At 38.2% G+C, this 18795-nt stretch overlaps 1 protein-coding gene and 1 non-coding gene across 7 annotated transcripts in view; one reads left to right on the plus strand and one right to left on the minus strand.

The window, feature by feature from the left end:
- The first annotated feature begins 391 nt into the window (after positions 1–391).
- Positions 392–524, plus strand: LOC145540047 (small nucleolar RNA SNORA42/SNORA80 family). Its single transcript, XR_014078173.1, has one exon. It is a non-coding gene; the product is annotated as a small nucleolar RNA SNORA42/SNORA80 family (small nucleolar RNA).
- Positions 525–9329: 8805 nt separating this feature from the next.
- Positions 9330–18795, minus strand: part of EIF2A (eukaryotic translation initiation factor 2A) — a 43516-nt gene continuing 34050 nt past the window's right edge. For 5 of the 6 annotated variants that reach the window (XM_081569447.1, XM_081569449.1, XM_081569450.1 and 2 more), the window contains 3 exons: positions 13991–14119; positions 13233–13298; positions 9330–10122 (listed from right to left, as the gene is read on the minus strand). In XM_081569447.1, the coding sequence (XP_081425573.1) occupies positions 10057–10122; positions 13233–13298; positions 13991–14119 (261 nt within the window). In that variant the 3' untranslated portion in view covers positions 9330–10056. Of the gene's footprint in view, positions 10123–13232; positions 13299–13889; positions 14120–18795 lie in introns of all 6 variants that reach the window. The other variant, XR_014076617.1, reaches the window with a different exon arrangement.

The raw sequence follows: 18795 nt of genomic DNA on the forward strand, positions 1-18795 counted from the left end.
GAAAAACACCAATATAGTATATTAATGCATATATATGGAATTTAGAAAGATGGTAATGATAACCCTACATGCAAGACAGCAAAAGAGACACAGATGTATAGAACAGTCTTTTGGACTCTGGGAGAAGGCGAGGGTGGGATGATTTGAGAGAATAGCATGAAACATGTATATTATCATATGTGAAACAGATCGCCAGTCCAGGTTCGATGCATGAGACAGGGTGCTCGGGGCTGGTGCAATGGGATGACCCAGAGGGATGGGATGGGGAGGGAGGTGGGAGGGGGGTTCAGGATGGGGAACACATGTACACCCATGGCTGATCCATGTCAATGTATGGCAAAACCACTACAGTATTGTAAAGTAATTAGCCTCCAATTGAAATAAATTTAATGCATGGGTTTGGATTTATGGCAGGCTCGTCCCCCTGGGCCTCTCATAGTGTCCCATGCCAGAGCAAACCCGGCCCGGAACCATTGCCTGGCCTCTGCCAGTAGGCTGCAGGAACTGAAGTGGGTTGCAGAGTGGAAAGAAGAAAAAAAAAAAAAGAAATAAATTTAAAAATTAATTAATTAAAAAAGTTAGCACTCAAACTTTCAAAAAGAATTCTCATTCTATTTTCTTATATTGGCATTCATTTTTAAAAATTAACTTGTAAATAGCATTTTTGTTTTAATGAATATATACCCAGTTCTTCCATGTAAGGTTTTCGTGGGATAATCTCAGCACCAATAACCACTTATTACCTCTGTGGGAAAACATGCAAAATTTCATTTGTAAACATTTGACCTACAAACAAACTCTTGAGACATGATTCATTTGCAGCCAATAGTTCATGACAGAACTCAGGGGTAAGGCCGGAATAAGTCTGATGGCAAGGAGCTAACAAGGGTTAATTCAAGGAGTTTGGCAATATAAAATCAAAGAGCAGCAATACAGATGATTATACTTGCAACTAGTTGCAGGGTTGTAGGCTTATTTACCCTGTGGCATGTGGTATCTCAGTCCCACAACAAGGAATCAAACCAATGTCTCCTGCATTGGAAGGCAGATTCTTAACCACTGGACCACCAGAGAAGTCCCTTCTTTGCAACTTTTAAGTGAGTGAACATATTTTCCAGGTATGTTATACAATTTCTAATTCCTTCGTTTCCCAATATTCTGATCTTTGAAACCCTCTAGTGGCCATAACAGGAATTGCGTTTTCGGTGAAACCTCTGCATCAACATATGCTCCTTGTTTTAAGACTTTTTTTCCCTATGTGCTAAAGTGAGAAATAGATTCAAGGGATTAGATCTGATAGAATGCCTGAAGAAATATGGACAGAGGTTTGTGACATTGTACAGGAGACAGGGATCAAGACCATCCCCAAGAAAAAGAAATGCAAAAAGGCAAAAGGGTTGTCTGAAGAGGCCTTACAAACAGCTGTCAAAAGGAGAAGCTAAAGGCAAAGGAGAAAAGGAAAGATATACCCATTTGAATGTAGAGTTCCAAAAAATAGCCAGGAGAGATAAGCCTTCCTCAGTGATCAATGCAAAGAAATAGAGGGAAACAATAGAATGGGAAAGACTAGGGATCTCTTCAAGAAAATTAGAGATATCAAGGGAACATTCATGCAAAGATGGGCTCAAAAAAGGACAGAAATGGTATGGACCTAACAGAAGCAGAAGATATTAAGAAGAGGTGGCAAGAATACACAGAAGAACTGTACAAAAAACATCTTCATGACCCAGATAATCATGATGGTGTGATCACTCACCTAGAGCCAGACATCCTGGAATGTGAAGTCAAGTGGGTCTTAGGAAGTGTCGCTACGAACAAAGCTACTGGAGGTGATGGAATTCCAATTGAGCTATTTCAAATCCAAAAAGATGATGCTGTGAAAGTGCTGCACTCAATATGCCAGCAAACCTGGAAAACTCAGCAGTGGCCACAGGACTGGAAAAGGTCAGTTTTCATTCCAATCCCTAAGAAAGGCAAAGCCAAAGAATGCTCAAACTACCACACAATTGCACTCATCTCACACGCTAGCAAAGTAATGCTCAAAATTCTCCAAGCCAGGCTTCAACAGTACGTGAACCGTGAACTGCCAGATGTTCAGGCTGGATTTAGAAAAGGCAGAGGAACCCGAGATCAAATTGCGAACATCCATTGGATATCAAAAAAGCGAGTGAGTTCCAGAAAAACATCTATTTCTGCTTTATTGACTATGTCAAATCCTTTCACTATATGGATTACAATAAACTGTGGAAAATTCTTCAAGAGATAGGAATACCAGACCACCTTACTCACCTCATGAGAAATCTGTATGCAGATCAGAAAGCAACTAGTTAGAAATGGACATGGAACAAGACTGGTGCCAAATAGGGAAAGGAGTACATCAAGGCTGTATATTGCCACCCTGCTTCTTTAACTTATACGCAGAGTACTTCGTGAAAAATGCTAGGCCAGGTGAAACACAAGCTGGAATCAAGATTGTCAGGAGAAATATCAATAACCTCACATATGCAGATGACACTGCCCTTATGGCAGAAAGCAAAGAAGAACTAAAAAGCCTCTTAATGAACGTGAAAGAGGAGAGTGAAAAACTTGGCTTAAAACTCAACGTTCAAAAAGTGAAGATCATGGCATCTGGTCCCATCATTTCATGGCAAATAGATGGGGAAACAACGGAAACAGTGAGAGACTAATTTTTGGGCTCCAAAATCACCATGGGTGGTGACTGCAGTCATGAAATTAAAAGACTCCTGCTCCTTGGAAGAAAAGTTATGACCAACCTAGACAGCATATTAAAAAGCAGAGACATTGCCGACAGACATCCATCTAGTCAAAGCTATGATTTTTCCAGTAGTTACGTATGGATGTGAGAGTTGGACTATAAAGGCAGCTGAGTGCTGAATTGATGCTTTCTAACTGTGCTGTTGGAGAAGACTTTTGAGAGTCCCTTGGACTGCAAGGAGATCCAACCAGTCAATCCTAAAAGAAATCAGTCCTGAATATTCATTGGAAGGACTAATGCAGAAGCTGAAACTCTAATATTTCAGTCACCTGATGTGAAAAACTGACTCATTTGAAAAGACCTGATGCTAGGAAAGATTGAAGGCAGGAGAAGGGGATGACAGAGGATGAGATGGTCGGATGGCATCACCAACTCAATGGACATGAGTTGGAGTAAACTCCGGGAGTTGGTGATGGACAGGGAGGCCTGGCGTGCTGCAGCCCTTGGGACTGCAGAATCAGACACGACTGAACTGAACTGAACTGACATAGACTGAATGTTTGTGTCCCTTCAAAATTCACACATTGAACCTAGTTCCCAGCATCATGGTATTTGCAAGTGAGGACTCTGGGCAGAGCCTTCATAAACCCTTATAAAAGCAGCTTCTAGAGATCACTCACACCTTCCACCATGTGAGGACACAGTAAGAAGACAGAACCAGGAAGCAGACTCTCACCCACTTCCAGATTTGTCAGAAAGAAATTTCTCTTATTTATAAGCAACCCAGTTTATGATATTTTGTTACAGTAGCCCTGATGAATTAAGACACCTGGCCACATCTTTTGGCAGGAATCTTCAAATATCTTTTACTTCAATTCAGTGTCAATCTTAAAACTTCTAAATACACTGTATTTCCTTTGTAACCTGCACTTTACACTGTAAACAACTGATCTATGTAGCTTTAAAAAAAAAAAAAGCATGAAAGTTATTCCTTCTAAATCTGATTTGATTCTATTGCCTTTGGAGCCAAAGATGACCCAGAGAGGTAGGCACTTAGTGTTTGCTTATTCTATTATTCCTCCTGCCTTTCAGAAATATAAAACAAAAACCAAAAAACAAAAACACTTAACTTTGGCAAGACTGGACCAGCAAGGCAGTCACAATAATTTGTCATTTTACTACTTATAAATTCATACTTTTCCCCTGCTCTGGACATTAATGTATTAATATTTACAGAAGTGGAGGAACCCAAGAAATGCTTTGAAACCTTACTTTAATAAAAAATTTTAATATTCCTAGTTATCTTTTCTTGTATTTCACTAACTAAAAGAAATTCACTGCAAAACTGATCCCCAGTTAAACTGAGTGTCCAAAGACCTAATTTAATTTTTTGAGACACTCAACTTGGGGCTTCCCTGGTGGTCCAGTGGTTAAGAACTTGCCTTGCAATGAAGGGTACGCTGGTTCGATTCCTGGCCTGAGAAGATTCCACATGCCAAGGGGCAACCAAGCCCATGTGTCACAACTACTGAGCCTAAGCTCTGGAATCCATGTGCCACAACCACTGAGCCTAAACTCTGGAATCCATGTGCCACAACTACTGAAGCCCACGTCCCTAGAGCCCATGCTCTGCAACGAGAAGCCATTGCAACAAGCCCAAGCACTGCACTGGAGTAGCCCCTGCTCATCGCAACTAGAGAAAGCCTGTGCACAGCAATGAAGACCCAGCACAGCAAACCTATTTAAAGAAAAAAAAAGACGACATCCAACTTAATCCCAGAATAAACATCTATACTTTGTTATTTTAAAGCATGTGTATATGTGTGTTTAACTGACATTTTATAACTTAAATGTACATTGGTGTGAGCTGGTTAAACTGTCTTACCTCCAAAGAATGTGGTCATTATAAAGGTATATGTATAAATTTTAAAAGGGCAATGTCCTGATATGAAATGACTTCCAAAATACGTTAAGGGAAAAAATACAGAACTCTGTGTGTATATGTGTATATATATATATAAAGATATATATATATATATATATTTTAAAGGAAGTGTATGTATACTTGAATATAAATATGCAATGTATCTTTAGAAAGATACCTAAGGAACTAGTAATTGCTGCAACTAGAATGGAGGTAACTTTCATTCTATGACATTTGTTCTGCTTGAATTAAAAAAAAAAAATCCTGTGCACGCACTTCCTACTTAAGATTTTAAGAGTATTGTACGTGTTACTATATAGGATATGCTTATAAATCAGTAAGATGAAAGCTAAATACTCAAATAGGGAAATGGGCCAATGAAAAGGAAAACCAATTCACGAAAAAAATATAAACCACCATCAAATGTGGAAAAATACATAACCCATTACTAATAAAAAGAAGTAACAAAACCAAAAAGTATCATTTTCCCTCTCTCGATTTGGTAAAAATTCAAAAGCCTTATAGATCTGATAAGAATATGGGAAACTTTAACTGGTAGAAGTTAAACTTTTAAAGAAGGCAATTTGGCAGTATCCATGAAAATTGAAATCTGCACAGTCCAGCAGTCATGCTTACACAATCTACCCTGCAATTACACCAAATCAAGTGCATAAGGATATATTACCTCAGGATACAGAAGCAATATTACCACAGTGACCTAGAGCACAAGCACTGGCATCAGACTGCCTGGGTTTAAATCCCACATCCTAGCTTGGTGATATTGGCAAATTTCTTAATTCTATAGCCTTAGGGTCATATACGTTACAGAAAGATCATATCAGTTCAGTTTAGTCGCTCAGTCGTGTCTGACTCTTTGCGACCCCATGAACCGCAGCAGGCCAGGTCTCCTTGTCCATCGCCAACTCCCGGAGTCCACCCAAACCCACGTCCATCGAGTCGATGATGCCATCCAGCCATTTCATCCTCTGTCATCCCCTTCTCCTCCTGCCCTCAATCTTTCCCAGCATCAGGGTCTTTTCAAATGAGTCAGCTCTTCCCATCAGGTGGCCAAAGTATTGGAGTTTCAGCTTCAACATCAGTCCTTCCAATGAACACCCAGGACTGATCTCCTTTAGGATGGACTGGTTGGATCTCCTTGCTGTCCAGGGACTCTCAAGAGTCTTCTCCAACACCACAGTTCAAAAGCATCAATTCTTTGACGCTCAGCTTCCTTTATAGTCCAACTCTCACATCCATACATGACCACTGGAAAAACCATAGCCTTGACTATACGGCCAACATCCGCTGGATCATCGAAAAAACAAGAGAGTTCCAGAAAAACATCTACCTCTGCTTTATTGACTATGCCAAAGCCTTTGACTGTGCGGATCACAATAAACTGTGGAAAATTCTGAACGAGATAGGCATACCAGACCACTTGACCTGCCTCTTGAGAAACCTGTATTCAGGTCAGGAAGTAACAGTTAGAACTGGACATGGAACAACAGACTGGTTCCAAATTTGGAAAGGAGTACGTCACGGCTGTATATTGTCACCCTGCTTATTTAACTTATATGCAGAGTACATCATGAGAAATGCTGGGCTGGAGGAAGCACAAGCTGGAATCAAGATTACCGGGAGATATATCAATAACTTCAGATATACAGATGACACCACCCTTATGGCTAAAGTGAAGAAGACCTAAAGACCTCTTGATGAAAGTGAAAAAGTTGGCTTAAAGCTCAACATTCAGAAAACTAAGATCATGGCATCTGGTCCCATCACTTCATGGCAGATAGATGGGGAAACAGTGGATACAGTGGCTGACTTTATTTTTCTGGGCTCCAAAATCACTGCAGTTGGTGACTGCAGCAATGAAATTAAAAGACGCTTACTCCTTGGAAGGAAAGTTATGACCAACCTAGACAGCTTATTAAAAAGCAGAGACATTACTTTGCCAACAAAGGTCCATATAGTCAAGGCTACTAATAAAAATAATTATATGTGAATCACTATGTGAAGTAGGAGTCAAATTCATTTTTTAAATATTAGATAACAGACCAGGATAAAGATGGAATCCCAACTTAATATGCGTTTATAAGAGAATACAGCATTTTCCATATTTACTTGCCAAAATTTCCTTGAAAAAAAAAAGAGAAGCATTTTTGCAAACATTTACCTTACTCTCCTGCTGCCTCAGTTATTAGGTGATATATTCCAAAGAGCAAATGAATTGCACATAATGCCCATAACATTGAGTCCTTACCTTAGATATTACTGGTGTATAGAAGTCATAAAATTGAACTGGAAGACAATTTCCTAGTTCGAAGCCTAGTCTCGGTTACGATTTTAAAATTGTACAAAATTATATTCTCCTTTATGTATAAAAAATTAAACATTACAGATAAAGATAAAGTTCCTTTTGACCACCCTCTACTCTAGTAGTCAATGTCATCAATTTAGTGCATACTCTTAGCAAACCTTTTTCTATAAGTTCACATACTTAAATGTAACCATCAAAAAATGTACTGTTTTGAAAATGTTATTATTTTATTTAGCAACATATATAAGTATGCTACTGCTGCTAAGTCGCTTCAGTCGTGTCCGACTCTGTGCGACCCCATAGACGGCAGCCCACCGGGCTCCCCCATCCCCGGGATTCTCCAGGCAAGAACACTGGAGTGGGTTGCCATTTCCTTCTCCAATGCATGAAAGTGAAAAGTGAAAGTGAAGTCGCTCAGTCGTGTCCGACTCTTAGCGACCCCATGGACTGCAGCCTACCAGGCTCCTCCGTCCATGGGATTTTCCAGGCAAGAGTACTGGAGTGGGGTGCCATATGTCTTGACATAAATTGTACTTCTACTTCTTTTCTAAGAGAATTCCTTTTTTTGGCTATGAAAGTTGAGTTTTGTTCCTTTTTCTCTTCCCTCTCTGGGAAGCTTGTGTAACTAATCAAAGAGCCTTTGTGCTACTGAAGGACCTCCCCTCAAGCTTATAATGTTCTTCACAGATGCTTATGGTAAAAGCCAAATACATTTCTTTCTTTTTTTTTTCCCCAGCCATGCTGTGCAGCATATGGGATCTTAGTTACCCTACCAGGGAATGAACCCATGCTCCCTGCACTGGAAGTGCAGTTTTAACTACTAGATTGCCAGAAAAAGTCCTCCAAATACATTTCTGAGAGGATTAATAAAAAGAGACTTTTATGAGAATCCAGGAATTACATTTTTTCCTTTATAATGAATACACAACAGCATATTTAAAATTTCAAGCACACTTTCATCACTTTACACACTTTTCTATAACCTTACTCATACTGCCAGAATATATTTAAAATAAAAATAAAATATGTAGTCCAAGAACATCTCAGTGATTTTTACATTGATATGTGCTCAGAAATAAACATGATGCTAGTGGTAAAAGAACCCACCTGCCAATGCAGGAGACATAAGCGATGCGGGTTTGATCCCTGGGTTGGGATGATCCCCTGGAGGAGGGCAAGGCAACTACTCCAGTATATTGCCTGGAGAATCGCATGGATAGAGCAGCCTAACGAACTACTGTTCATAGGGTTGCAAAGAGTCAGACACGACTGAAGCAACTTAGCACACAAAAATAAAACATTTCTTTGGAAAAAATTAAATAGATTGATTACAGAAATAAAGACAATCTAAAAACTGAGTCCAAGTAATCTAATTTTAATAGGAACAGTCACCTTGGAGCAATTAAAAAGCATCTGACTAAAACAAAAAGTTCAATAATATTTCTAAGATAAACATTTCATTAAAAAAATGTTTGGGGGGGCCACATGGCATGCAGGATCTTAGTTCCTTGACCAGAGATAGAATACGTGCCCCCTACAGTGGAAGTGTGGAGTCCTAACCACTGAATCACCAGGAAATTCCCATAGACTGACTGATAAGCTTTATTGATTACTGATTTATTCACTGTCATGCCACAGTGTGTGGGATCTTAGTCCGCCAACCAGGGATTGAACTCAGGCCCTCGGCAGTGAGAACACCGAGTCCTAATCACTGCAACACGAGGGAATTCCCTTAAGATGAACATTTTTAACATGATTAATATATTTGCTGTAAACTGTGTAAATTGGTAATTAAAAAATTTAAAATTAAGAAAACTGTTAGGCTGCTTGGCCAAAAAACATTACACTGGCTTAAGGTGAATTACTTAACATTTTATTAGAAAAATACATTGTTTTACAATATATTACTTTAAAAAAAGTTTAAATTTCTATTATCAGAAACAAATTAATGTTGAAAGAAATTATATGTACACAAGTGTGTATGTGTCCACATTTACTCTACACACAAAACATTTAAAATACTACTCAAGGGACTTTGAGAGCGGTCCAGTGGTTAAGACTCTGTGCTTCCACTGGAAAAAAAAAAACCAAAAAACCCAAAACACTTCAACTTTAATTCATTAGGTCTGTACCAAATCTTATTTGTAGCTTTGGAACATCAGGAAGCTCAGTTACCTGTGTATCTTTCTCAAAGTATTCCTAGATTCTTTTCTTTTACTTAGCTTAAATATTAGCTCTGGATAATTAAAACCTGTATCAATGTAAATGTAATAAAAATAACTTCAAATGTAAATCAGATTAAAAAAAAAAAGTAGCTGTAACAGACTCCAAAACCAAATATAAATCAGTTTTGATAGCTGAATGTCTTGGGTTACCAGAACATCATTTATTCATCATATCAGTGAAAACTGAAACAAGACAACCACAGCAAAATAATCATAGTTCACATTTAGAAAATATTACCTTGTCATTAAATGGTCAGGTTTATTATCTGAAATATCAAAATGTTTTATTACTTTCTATTTTTAAAGTCCATACTTTAATACTAGTCAGAAAAACTTTACTTCAAATCCTACCAATATAAACAATTTAATATATTTAGTACAACCCGATTTTAAGGCTTTTCTTTAATGTTCGACTACATAATCTTTTAGGATCAAGATAGTTATGCTATATATTCAAAGGAAAAATTTCCCAAACTTGTCTTTGTAAATTAATGAACAACTTGTTAACTGAAGAACTTAAGAGTCAACAATGATTAAAATTAAAATCTTTTTATTCACTGATATGGTAAATACTGTCCCCTACTAAAAAACAATGACATTAGTCTTTCAATCTGTCAAACTTAGCTAAACAGAAAATCATGTCTCTTTTCTATATCGTATGTTGACATGATACAGGATGCAGGATGTAAAATTCAATTTAACAGACACTATTAAGTAACTGTATAGATATGTAGAATCTTAGATAAATGGTCAAAATTATAAGTGAACGTTAAACGTGGGCACATGGATATTTCTATCTTCACTGATGGGTTTAACAGAAAATATGTTTGCAGTGATGTCTGGTAACCAGCTTGCTTTCTGTGAATCTTTAAATACCCAGTTCCAAATCTTCCAGCTCTTGGAGAAGGGCTTTCTCTTTCTGAATTTTCTCCAACTAGAAAAGTTTAAAACAATAAAGTTATTAAACAGGAAATGAAATGAAATAATGATTAGATCAACAGCCACATAGCAAAAGAGAAAAAACTTAGAGAAAGAATATATCTGAGACTTTACCAGATTTTTTGGTAACCACAGATTTCAAAAATACAGATTAGAAACAAGGTCTAATTTGTTGTTTGATATGAATCAAGTACTTGGGGGCAATCTCAAAAATGACAGAATGATCTCTGTTCATTTCCAAGGCAAACCATTCAATATCACAGTAACCCAAGTCTATGCCCCAACCACTAATGCCAAAGAAGCTGGAATGGTTTCTATGATGACCTACAAGACATTCTAGAACTAATACCAAAAAAAGATGTCTCTTTCATCATAGAGGACTGGAATGCAAAAGTAGGAAGTCAAGAGACACCTGGAGTAACAGGCAAGTTTGGCCTTGGAGTACAGAATGAAGCAGGGCAAAGGCTAATAGAGTTTTGCCAAGAGAACGCACTGGTCATAGCAAACACCCTCTTCCAACAACACAAAAGAAGACTCTACACATGGACATCACCAGATGGTCAACACTGAAATCAGATTGATTCTGTTCTTTGCAGCTGAAGATGGAGAAACTCTCTACAGTCAGCAAAAACAAGACTGGGAGCTGACAGTGGCTCAGATCATTAACTCCTATTGCCAAATTCAGACTTAAATTGAAGGAAAGCAGGGAAAACCACTAGACCATTCAGGTATGACCTAAATCAAATCCCTTACGATTATACAGTGGAAGTGACAGATTCAAGGGATTAGATCTGATAGAGTGCCTGAAGAACTATGGACAGAGGTTTGTGACATTGTATAGGAGGTGGTGATCAAGGCCATCCCCAAGAAAAAGAAATGCAAAAAGGCAAAATGGTTGTCTAAGGAGGCCTTACAAATAGCTGAGTAAAGAAGAGAAGCTAAAGGCAGAGGAGAAAAAGGAAAGATACATCCATCTTAATGGAGAAGTCCAAAGAACAGCAAGGAGACATAAGAAAGTCCTCCTCAGTGATCAATGCAAAGAAATAGAGGAAAACAACAGAATTGAAAAGACTAGAGATCTCTTCAAGAAAATTAGAGATACCAAGGGAACATTTCATGCAAAGATGGACACAATAAAGGACAAAAACAGTATGGACCTAAAAGCAGAAGATATTAAGAAGTGGCAAGAATATACAGAACTATACAAAAAAGATCTTCATGACCCAGATAACCACGATGGTGTGATCACTCACCTAGAGCGAGACATTCTGGAATGCGAAGTCAAGTGGGCCTTAGGATGCATCACTATGAAAAAAGCTAGTGGAGGTAATGGAATTCCAGTTGAGCTATTTCAAATCCAAAAAGATGATGCTGTGAATGTACTACACTTGATATGCCAGCAAATTTGGAAAACTCAGCAGTGGCCATAGGACTGGAAAAGGTCAGTTTTCACTCCAATCCCAAAGAAAGGCAATGCCAAAGAATGCTCAAACTACCTTACAATTGCATTCATCTCACACGCTAGTAAAGCAATGCTCAAAATTCTCCAAGCCAGGCTTCAGCAGTATGTGAACCGTGAACTTCCAGATGTTCAAGCTGGATTTAGAAAATGCAGAGGAACCAGAGATCAAACTGCCAGCATCCACTGGATCATAGAAAAAGCAAGAGAATTCCAGAAGAACATCTGCTGTTGCTTCACTGATTACGCTAAAGCTTTTGACTGTATGGATCACAACAAACTGTGGAAAATTCTTAATGAGATAGGTATACCAGATCACCTCACCTGCCTCCTGAGAAATCTGTATGCAGGTCAAGAAGCAACAGTTAGAACTGGACATGGAACAACAGACTGGTTCCAAATTTGGAAAGGAGTACGTCACGGCTGTATATTGTCACCCTGCTTATTTAACTTATATGTAGAGTACATCATGCGAAATACCAGAATGGATGAAGCACAAGTTGGAATCAGGAGTGCCAGAAGAAATATCAGTAACCTCAGATATGCAGATGACACCACCCTTATGGCAGAAAGTGAAGAGAAGCTAAAGAGCCTCTTGATGAAAATGAAAGAGGAGAGTGAAAAAGCTGGCTTAAAACTCAACATTCAAAAAACGAAGATCATGGCATCTCGTCCCATCACTTCATGGCAAATAGATAGGTATTGAAATAATGGAAACAGTGAGAGACTTTATTTTCTTAGGTCCAAAATCACTGCAGATGGTGACTGCAGCCATGAAATTAAAAGATGCTTGCTCCTTGGAAGAAAAGCTATGACCAACTTAGACAGCATATTAAAAAGCAGAGACATTGCCAACAAAGGTCCATCTAGTCAAAGCTATGGTTTTTTCAGTAGCCACGTATGGATGTGAGAGTTGGACTATAAAGAAAGCTGAGCATCAAAGAATTGATGCTTTCTAACTGTGGTGTTGGAGAAGACTCTTGAGAGTCCCTTGGACTGCAAGGAGATTAAGCCAGTCAATCTTAAACGAAATCAGTCCTGAATATTGACTGGAAGGACTGATGCTGAAGTTGAAGCTCCAATACTTTGACCATCTGCTGTGAAGAACCGACTCATTTGAAAGACCCTGATGCTGGGAAAGACCGAAGGCAGGAGGAGAAGGGGACAACAGAGGATGAGATGGTTGGATAGCATCACTGATTCAATGGACATGAGTTTGGTGATGGACAGGGAAACCTGGTGTGCTGCAGTCCATGGGGTCATAAAGAGTCGGACACGACTGGGCGACTGAACTGATGAATCAAGAAGACAAAAAACAGAGCTGCCTTACTGCATTCTCTAAGTCTAATAAATCTTCCATTCTACACTTGGGCTTCAAAGTGTTGAGGACAGGAGGAAGGAAAAGGGGAAACAGGACAGTGTGACCTGAGATACAGAAAAGAAGAGAATCTTCTATTTGTCTAACATAATAAGCCAGCAGCTACAGCATTAGTATGTCTCACAGGCAACAGGGACTCCCTCATTCACCATGATCCACATTTTCCCCTATCCTTGTATATTTCAAAAGAAGTTTTAAATAGTTGCTTGTAATAAAAAGGGGAAGGGTGGTAGTAACTATGAGCCCAAATGAAAAATGGAGAAAAGACCTGATTTTTTTCTAGCTGTTTTCCAGCTGCTGCTTGTTCCTTCAGCTGTTCAATCGCTTTCAGTTTCTGTAAACACCAAACAGGAGTCAAAAGGAAGAAAGAATAAGTAATTTCAGAGTGCACAAACTACTTTCAAAATTAAACATAAAATTGTGTACATTAAGAACATGAAATTTGGTATTTTTCAAAATTTTAATATTAGTATATATGTACATCTATGCACATATATGTACATGTATATGTATGTAAATATATGTCTAATTTCACCATTTATTTCAGTACCTCATGGTACCTGGACCATGTCTTTAGCTTTAAGAGAAACTCCATAATGTAGCCTGGGAAGTGCTCTAGAAACCTGATTTTACCTCCAAGGCCACCATCACACAGGGGTTGCAATTTGACAAATTAATAAACTTCCTTTTGTTCCTCTTTCTTCATCTTTAAAAAAGGGATGAATATCTGTCCTACTTGTCTCATAAGGGTCTAATGAAGTAGTGAGTATAAAAATGTTCAAATGCACATTATTTCTTATTACTCGAAAAATCAATAATAAAGGACTAATATTCCTTAGACATCTGTGAATAAAACTAAAATCAGTACCATTCCTAAGTTACAGTATTTCATGGTGAGAAAACAACAACGAAGATTGCTACAAACCTCTCAGATGCCTGGCTTTAGGCATCTAAGCACTACTTCCTTTATATAATTCTCATGTGTTCTTTCAATAAACACATGTGCTTTTCACTGAAGCCTCCCACCTTCTTTAGGTTCTTGATTTTTTTGTCTGTCTCAGGGTCCCCGGAAGTTGACTGAGAAATAGTATTTCGTGGTGTGCTTTGTGGGGCAGGAGCAGGTGCCATATCTGGACTCTTGTCACTTCTTGCTTCCTGCAGGAAATATTTTCAAGAATTCAGTTTTCAAAAATGAAATCATTGAAGTATTTCAACAAACATAGCCTTTTAGAAAACAAAATATATTTTATCTTTTATACATTTTATATAAAGAAAGCAACTGAATTGCTAGCCTCAAGTATGTTACATTACCCCATAACAGTTACAATGAAGCTTAAAAAAATATTTCAGTACAATGAGATATCCAAAAGGCTAGATCTGTAATTTAAAGTTAAAGTAACACAATAATAAAATAAAAAACAATAGCATATTGGGGAACTCCCTGGTGGCCCAGTGGTTTTAGGACCCTGTGCTTCTACTGCAGGGCACACAGGTTCAACCCCTGGTCCAGTAATTAAAGATCCCTCAAGCCGCGTGATGCAGCCAAAAAAAGAGGATTTTAGTAATATTAGCAAAATATAATAAAAATATCTTAGTAATATAAAATATAATTAGTAATATAATAACAAATGGAAAGAAATTAAATGACCTTAGTAAATGAGAAGATTACTGTTTCAGCCAATAAGCATTCTAGATTTTTGGTTATTTTGGGATGTGCCATTATATGGATGATTTGGAAATGTGAGAGGGCTTATCTAATTAAGGTGTTTGAAGTTTCACTCTTGGGACATTCTCCAAAACTATGAGTATGTAAACTCAAGTATATATAACAGATGATGCTACAGGGTAAGTCCCATAGAGATTTATTTACAATCAGATCAATTCAGCTCGGCAACACTGTGCCATGGAAAACTTTTTAAGTAGGGCTTCTACTTCTTCCTTACAGAGTTCCCAGTGGAATACACTGACTCTGCAAGACTCTAGAACCTCTTAGAGTTCTGGGTGGAATACTCCAAACTCCCAAAGTATCCCAGGGGAACATGGGACAAGGTATCCCTTCTAGATCTCCAAATCTAAAAATGTCTGCAGGAGAGTTTTTAGACAGTGCAGAACTGGAGCATTTTTTTTCTTTTTACGAGTCATGTTGATTGTAATTCGTACACTACAATCCACAAACGTTAATTCCTAACCTTCTATGTGAGAACATTACTGAGCATTTAAAGTATTCAGAAAGAAATTATTTAGTTTCTACTCTAAAGAAGCCTGAAAGTTCTGATAATATGGTGTAGTTTGGTATTTTACATAATAAAAAATTAAAGGAGAAGAATGGATAAAAGGAGAAGAGACATACTTTGCCTACCAAAATTCACTTTTGAAATCTGATAAAAAAAATTTTTTTAATTATTTATTTTTATTTATTTTTGGGCCATACTGGGTCAAATCGTATTGAGTCTGATCTTCACTGCAGCATGTAGAATCCTTTAGTTGTAGCACATAGGATCTAATCCCCTAACCAGTGATCGAACTCGGGTCCTCTGCACTGGAAACGCAGTCTTAGCCACTGGATCACCAGGGAAGTCCCCCCAATTTTTTAAATTTAGTTGTTTGTGGGAATATCCTGGCAGTCCACTTTCACAGCTGAGGGCCTAGGTTCCATTTTGGTGGGAGAACTAACAGCCTGTAAGCTGTGTGGCATGGCCAAAAAAAATAAAAATTTAGTTGTTTGTAATCAGCTGAGAATACTAATTTTCTAGGAAGATTAATATCATATAAAAAACTATTAAAGTTAAGTGAAATATGACACAATTTTCTCCATATTTTAAAAAACAAAGAGTAAGTTAAAATGTCTATGTTACTGTATTTAAATTCTGGTCATTCTCTAGAAAGGCTATGCATATGATAAGATCAAACTCTTTGTTTCAATTATTTTTGATAAAGATGATAAGTTCATAGAATCACCATCAATTTATAAAAGTACTTGGTTAGATTATATACATCTGACTCCTTCTCTTTGGTTCCTTAATTCACAGTCAGGCATGAGAAAGAAGGTCTGGTTAGGGTGAGATCCTATCATAGATTGTTTACCTTCATTCTACCGCACAATCATAACTTTTACTAACTTCAACCAGGTGTCTCAAAAAAAATAATAATTCTTTGCATACTGATAGAATTATCTTGAAAGTATCAAACATTTTGCTCTCACTGAGAAAACATGCAAAGAGTAACTTCACAATGATGGGTTAGCAGTATCATCTTTAGTAAATAACATGTGTTGGTGATTACATGGCTGTATGAAATGGGGTGTGGGAGAGTGTTTCTGTAATTATTACGTTTTACAGTAAAAGCACTCACTGTTTTTTCAAAAGAGCCGCAGGGCTATCATTAAGAAAGTCACTATTTTAATATTAGTTTTTCTAAATTAGAAAACTGAGTCTATGACCCTCTTCCCAAAATTTTATGTACTCAAATATCAGAAAAACACACAAAATAAACAACTAATATTTTATTACAAAGGGATTTTATGTAGCTCAGTACCAGCAATGGTCATATTAAAAATATCTTCTGATAAAGAGAAAGAAATATCACTTATAAAAATAGGATTCTATGTTGAAAGGATTTCTGAAGACCCTTAAATCTCAATCAGAAGGAATCTTATACAGTCATTGTAAAAAACAGGATGGCAGTTCCTCAAGAAATTAAACATAGAGCTACCATATGATCCCGCAATCTCACTTCTGGGTATATATCCAAAGGAAACAAAATCATTATCCCAAAGATGTATCTGTACTCCCAGGTTTGTCGCAATATTATTTATAATAGCCAGGGTATGGAAACAACCTAAGTGTCCGTCAACAAAAGAATGAATATAGAAAATGTAATATATAAACATTAAACATATATAGAGTAGAATAGTATCCAGCCATTAAAAAAATAAAATAAAAAGGAAATCCTACCATTTGCAACAACATGTATGAACCTGGAGGGCATTATGATAAGGGCACAAAGCCAGAAAGAGAAAGATAAACAGATAAACACTGCATGGCATCACTTATAAGTGGAATCTAAAAAAGACAGAGGTCAAAATCACATAAATGGAGAGTAGAAATGGTGGCTGTCAGGAGCCAGAGGGAATGGGGGATGGGAGAAATGGGAAGGGGCTGGTAAAAGGGTACAAACTTTCAGTTATAGGATGAATAAGCTTTGAGGATATCATGTATAATATGGTGACTATAGTTGATAATATTGTATTATATTGAACACAGTGATTGAAATTTGCTAAGAAAGCAGAATTTAAGTGCTCCATCCCTCAGAAGTAAATACGTAAGGTGATATATGTGTTAATTAACTTGATTGCAGGAATCCTATCACAATGTATACCTATATCATATCATCATGTTGGACACTTTAAGATTCTTATTTGTCAATTACACCTGTAATCATTAGCTGGAAAACCAACGACAAAAAAGGAATCTACTAGTCTGTAACATTCGGGACCAGCAGAGGTCCCTACCCACTCTGATGAGAGGCTAAGTCCTGCTTTTACACAAGTCTAATACGTGGACTAGATCATTTTACTTGGAATCACCAAAGCCTGGGATATTTGAAGATATTTCTGGAGATAAAAATATATCAACTACAAAAGAACTGGGGACGGCGGCTGAGAGGATCTACCCTGCGGTGGAGGCCAGGGGCGGCAACCAAGAGGAGCCACCCCGCAGCCGAGGCCGGGGGCAGCGACCTAGAGGAGCTACCCTGCGCCCAAGGCCGGGGGCGGCCGAGAGGAATTACCCCAGGTCCAAGGAGCGGCGGCTGCGTGGGCACAGGAGGGCTAAGAGGAGTTACTCCACATTCAAGGTAAGGAGGGTCTGTCGTGAGTAGATACCCCTTGTCCAAGGTAAGGAGCAACGGCTGCACTTTGCTGGAGCAGCCGTGAAGAGATACCCCACGTCCAAGGTAAGAGAAACCCAAGTAAGATGGTAGGTGTTGCGAGAGGGCGTCAGAGGGCAGACACACTGAAACTATAATCACAGAAAACTAGCCAATCTGACCACACGGAACACAGCCTTGTCTATATCAATGAAACTAAGCCATGCCGTGTGGGGCCACCCAAGACGGACGGGTCATGGTGGAGAGGTCTGACAGAATGTGGCCCACTGGACAAGGGCATGGCAAACCACTTCAGTATTCTAGCCTTGAGAACCCCATGAACAGTATGAAAAGGCAAAAAGATAGGACACTGAAAGATGAACTACCCAGGTCAGTAGGTGCCCAATATGGTACTGGAGATCAGTGGAGAAATAACTCCAGAAAGAATGATGGGATGGAGCCAAAGCAAAAACAATACGAGCTGTGGATGTGACTGGTGATAGAAGCAAAGTCCGATGCTGTAAAGAGCAATATTGCATAGGAACCTGGAACGTTAGGTCTGTGAATCGAGGCAAATTGGAAGTGGTCAAACAGGAGATGGCAAGAGTGAATGTTGACATTCTAGGAATCAGCGAACTAAGATGGACTGGAATGGGTGAATTTAACTCAGATGACCATTATATCTACTACTGTGGGCAAGAATCCCTTAGAAGAAATGGAGTAGGCATCATAGTCAACAAAAGAGTCTGAAATGCAGTACTTAGATGCAATCTCAAAAACGACAGAATGATCTCTGTTCGTTTCCAAGGCACACCATTCAATATCACGGTAATCCAAGTCTATGCCCCAACCAGTAACACTGAAGAAGCTGAAGTTGAACGGTTCTATGAAGACCTACAAGACCTTTTAGAACTAACACCGAAAAAAGATGTCCTTTTCATTACAGGGGACTGGAATGCAAAAGT

The sequence above is a fragment of the Giraffa tippelskirchi genome, chromosome 2 (assembly GCF_054371585.1).
Source record: "Giraffa tippelskirchi isolate mGirTip1 chromosome 2, T2T-mGirTip1v1.2.pri, whole genome shotgun sequence".
In the NCBI taxonomy this organism is placed as follows: Eukaryota; Metazoa; Chordata; class Mammalia; order Artiodactyla; family Giraffidae; genus Giraffa; species Giraffa tippelskirchi.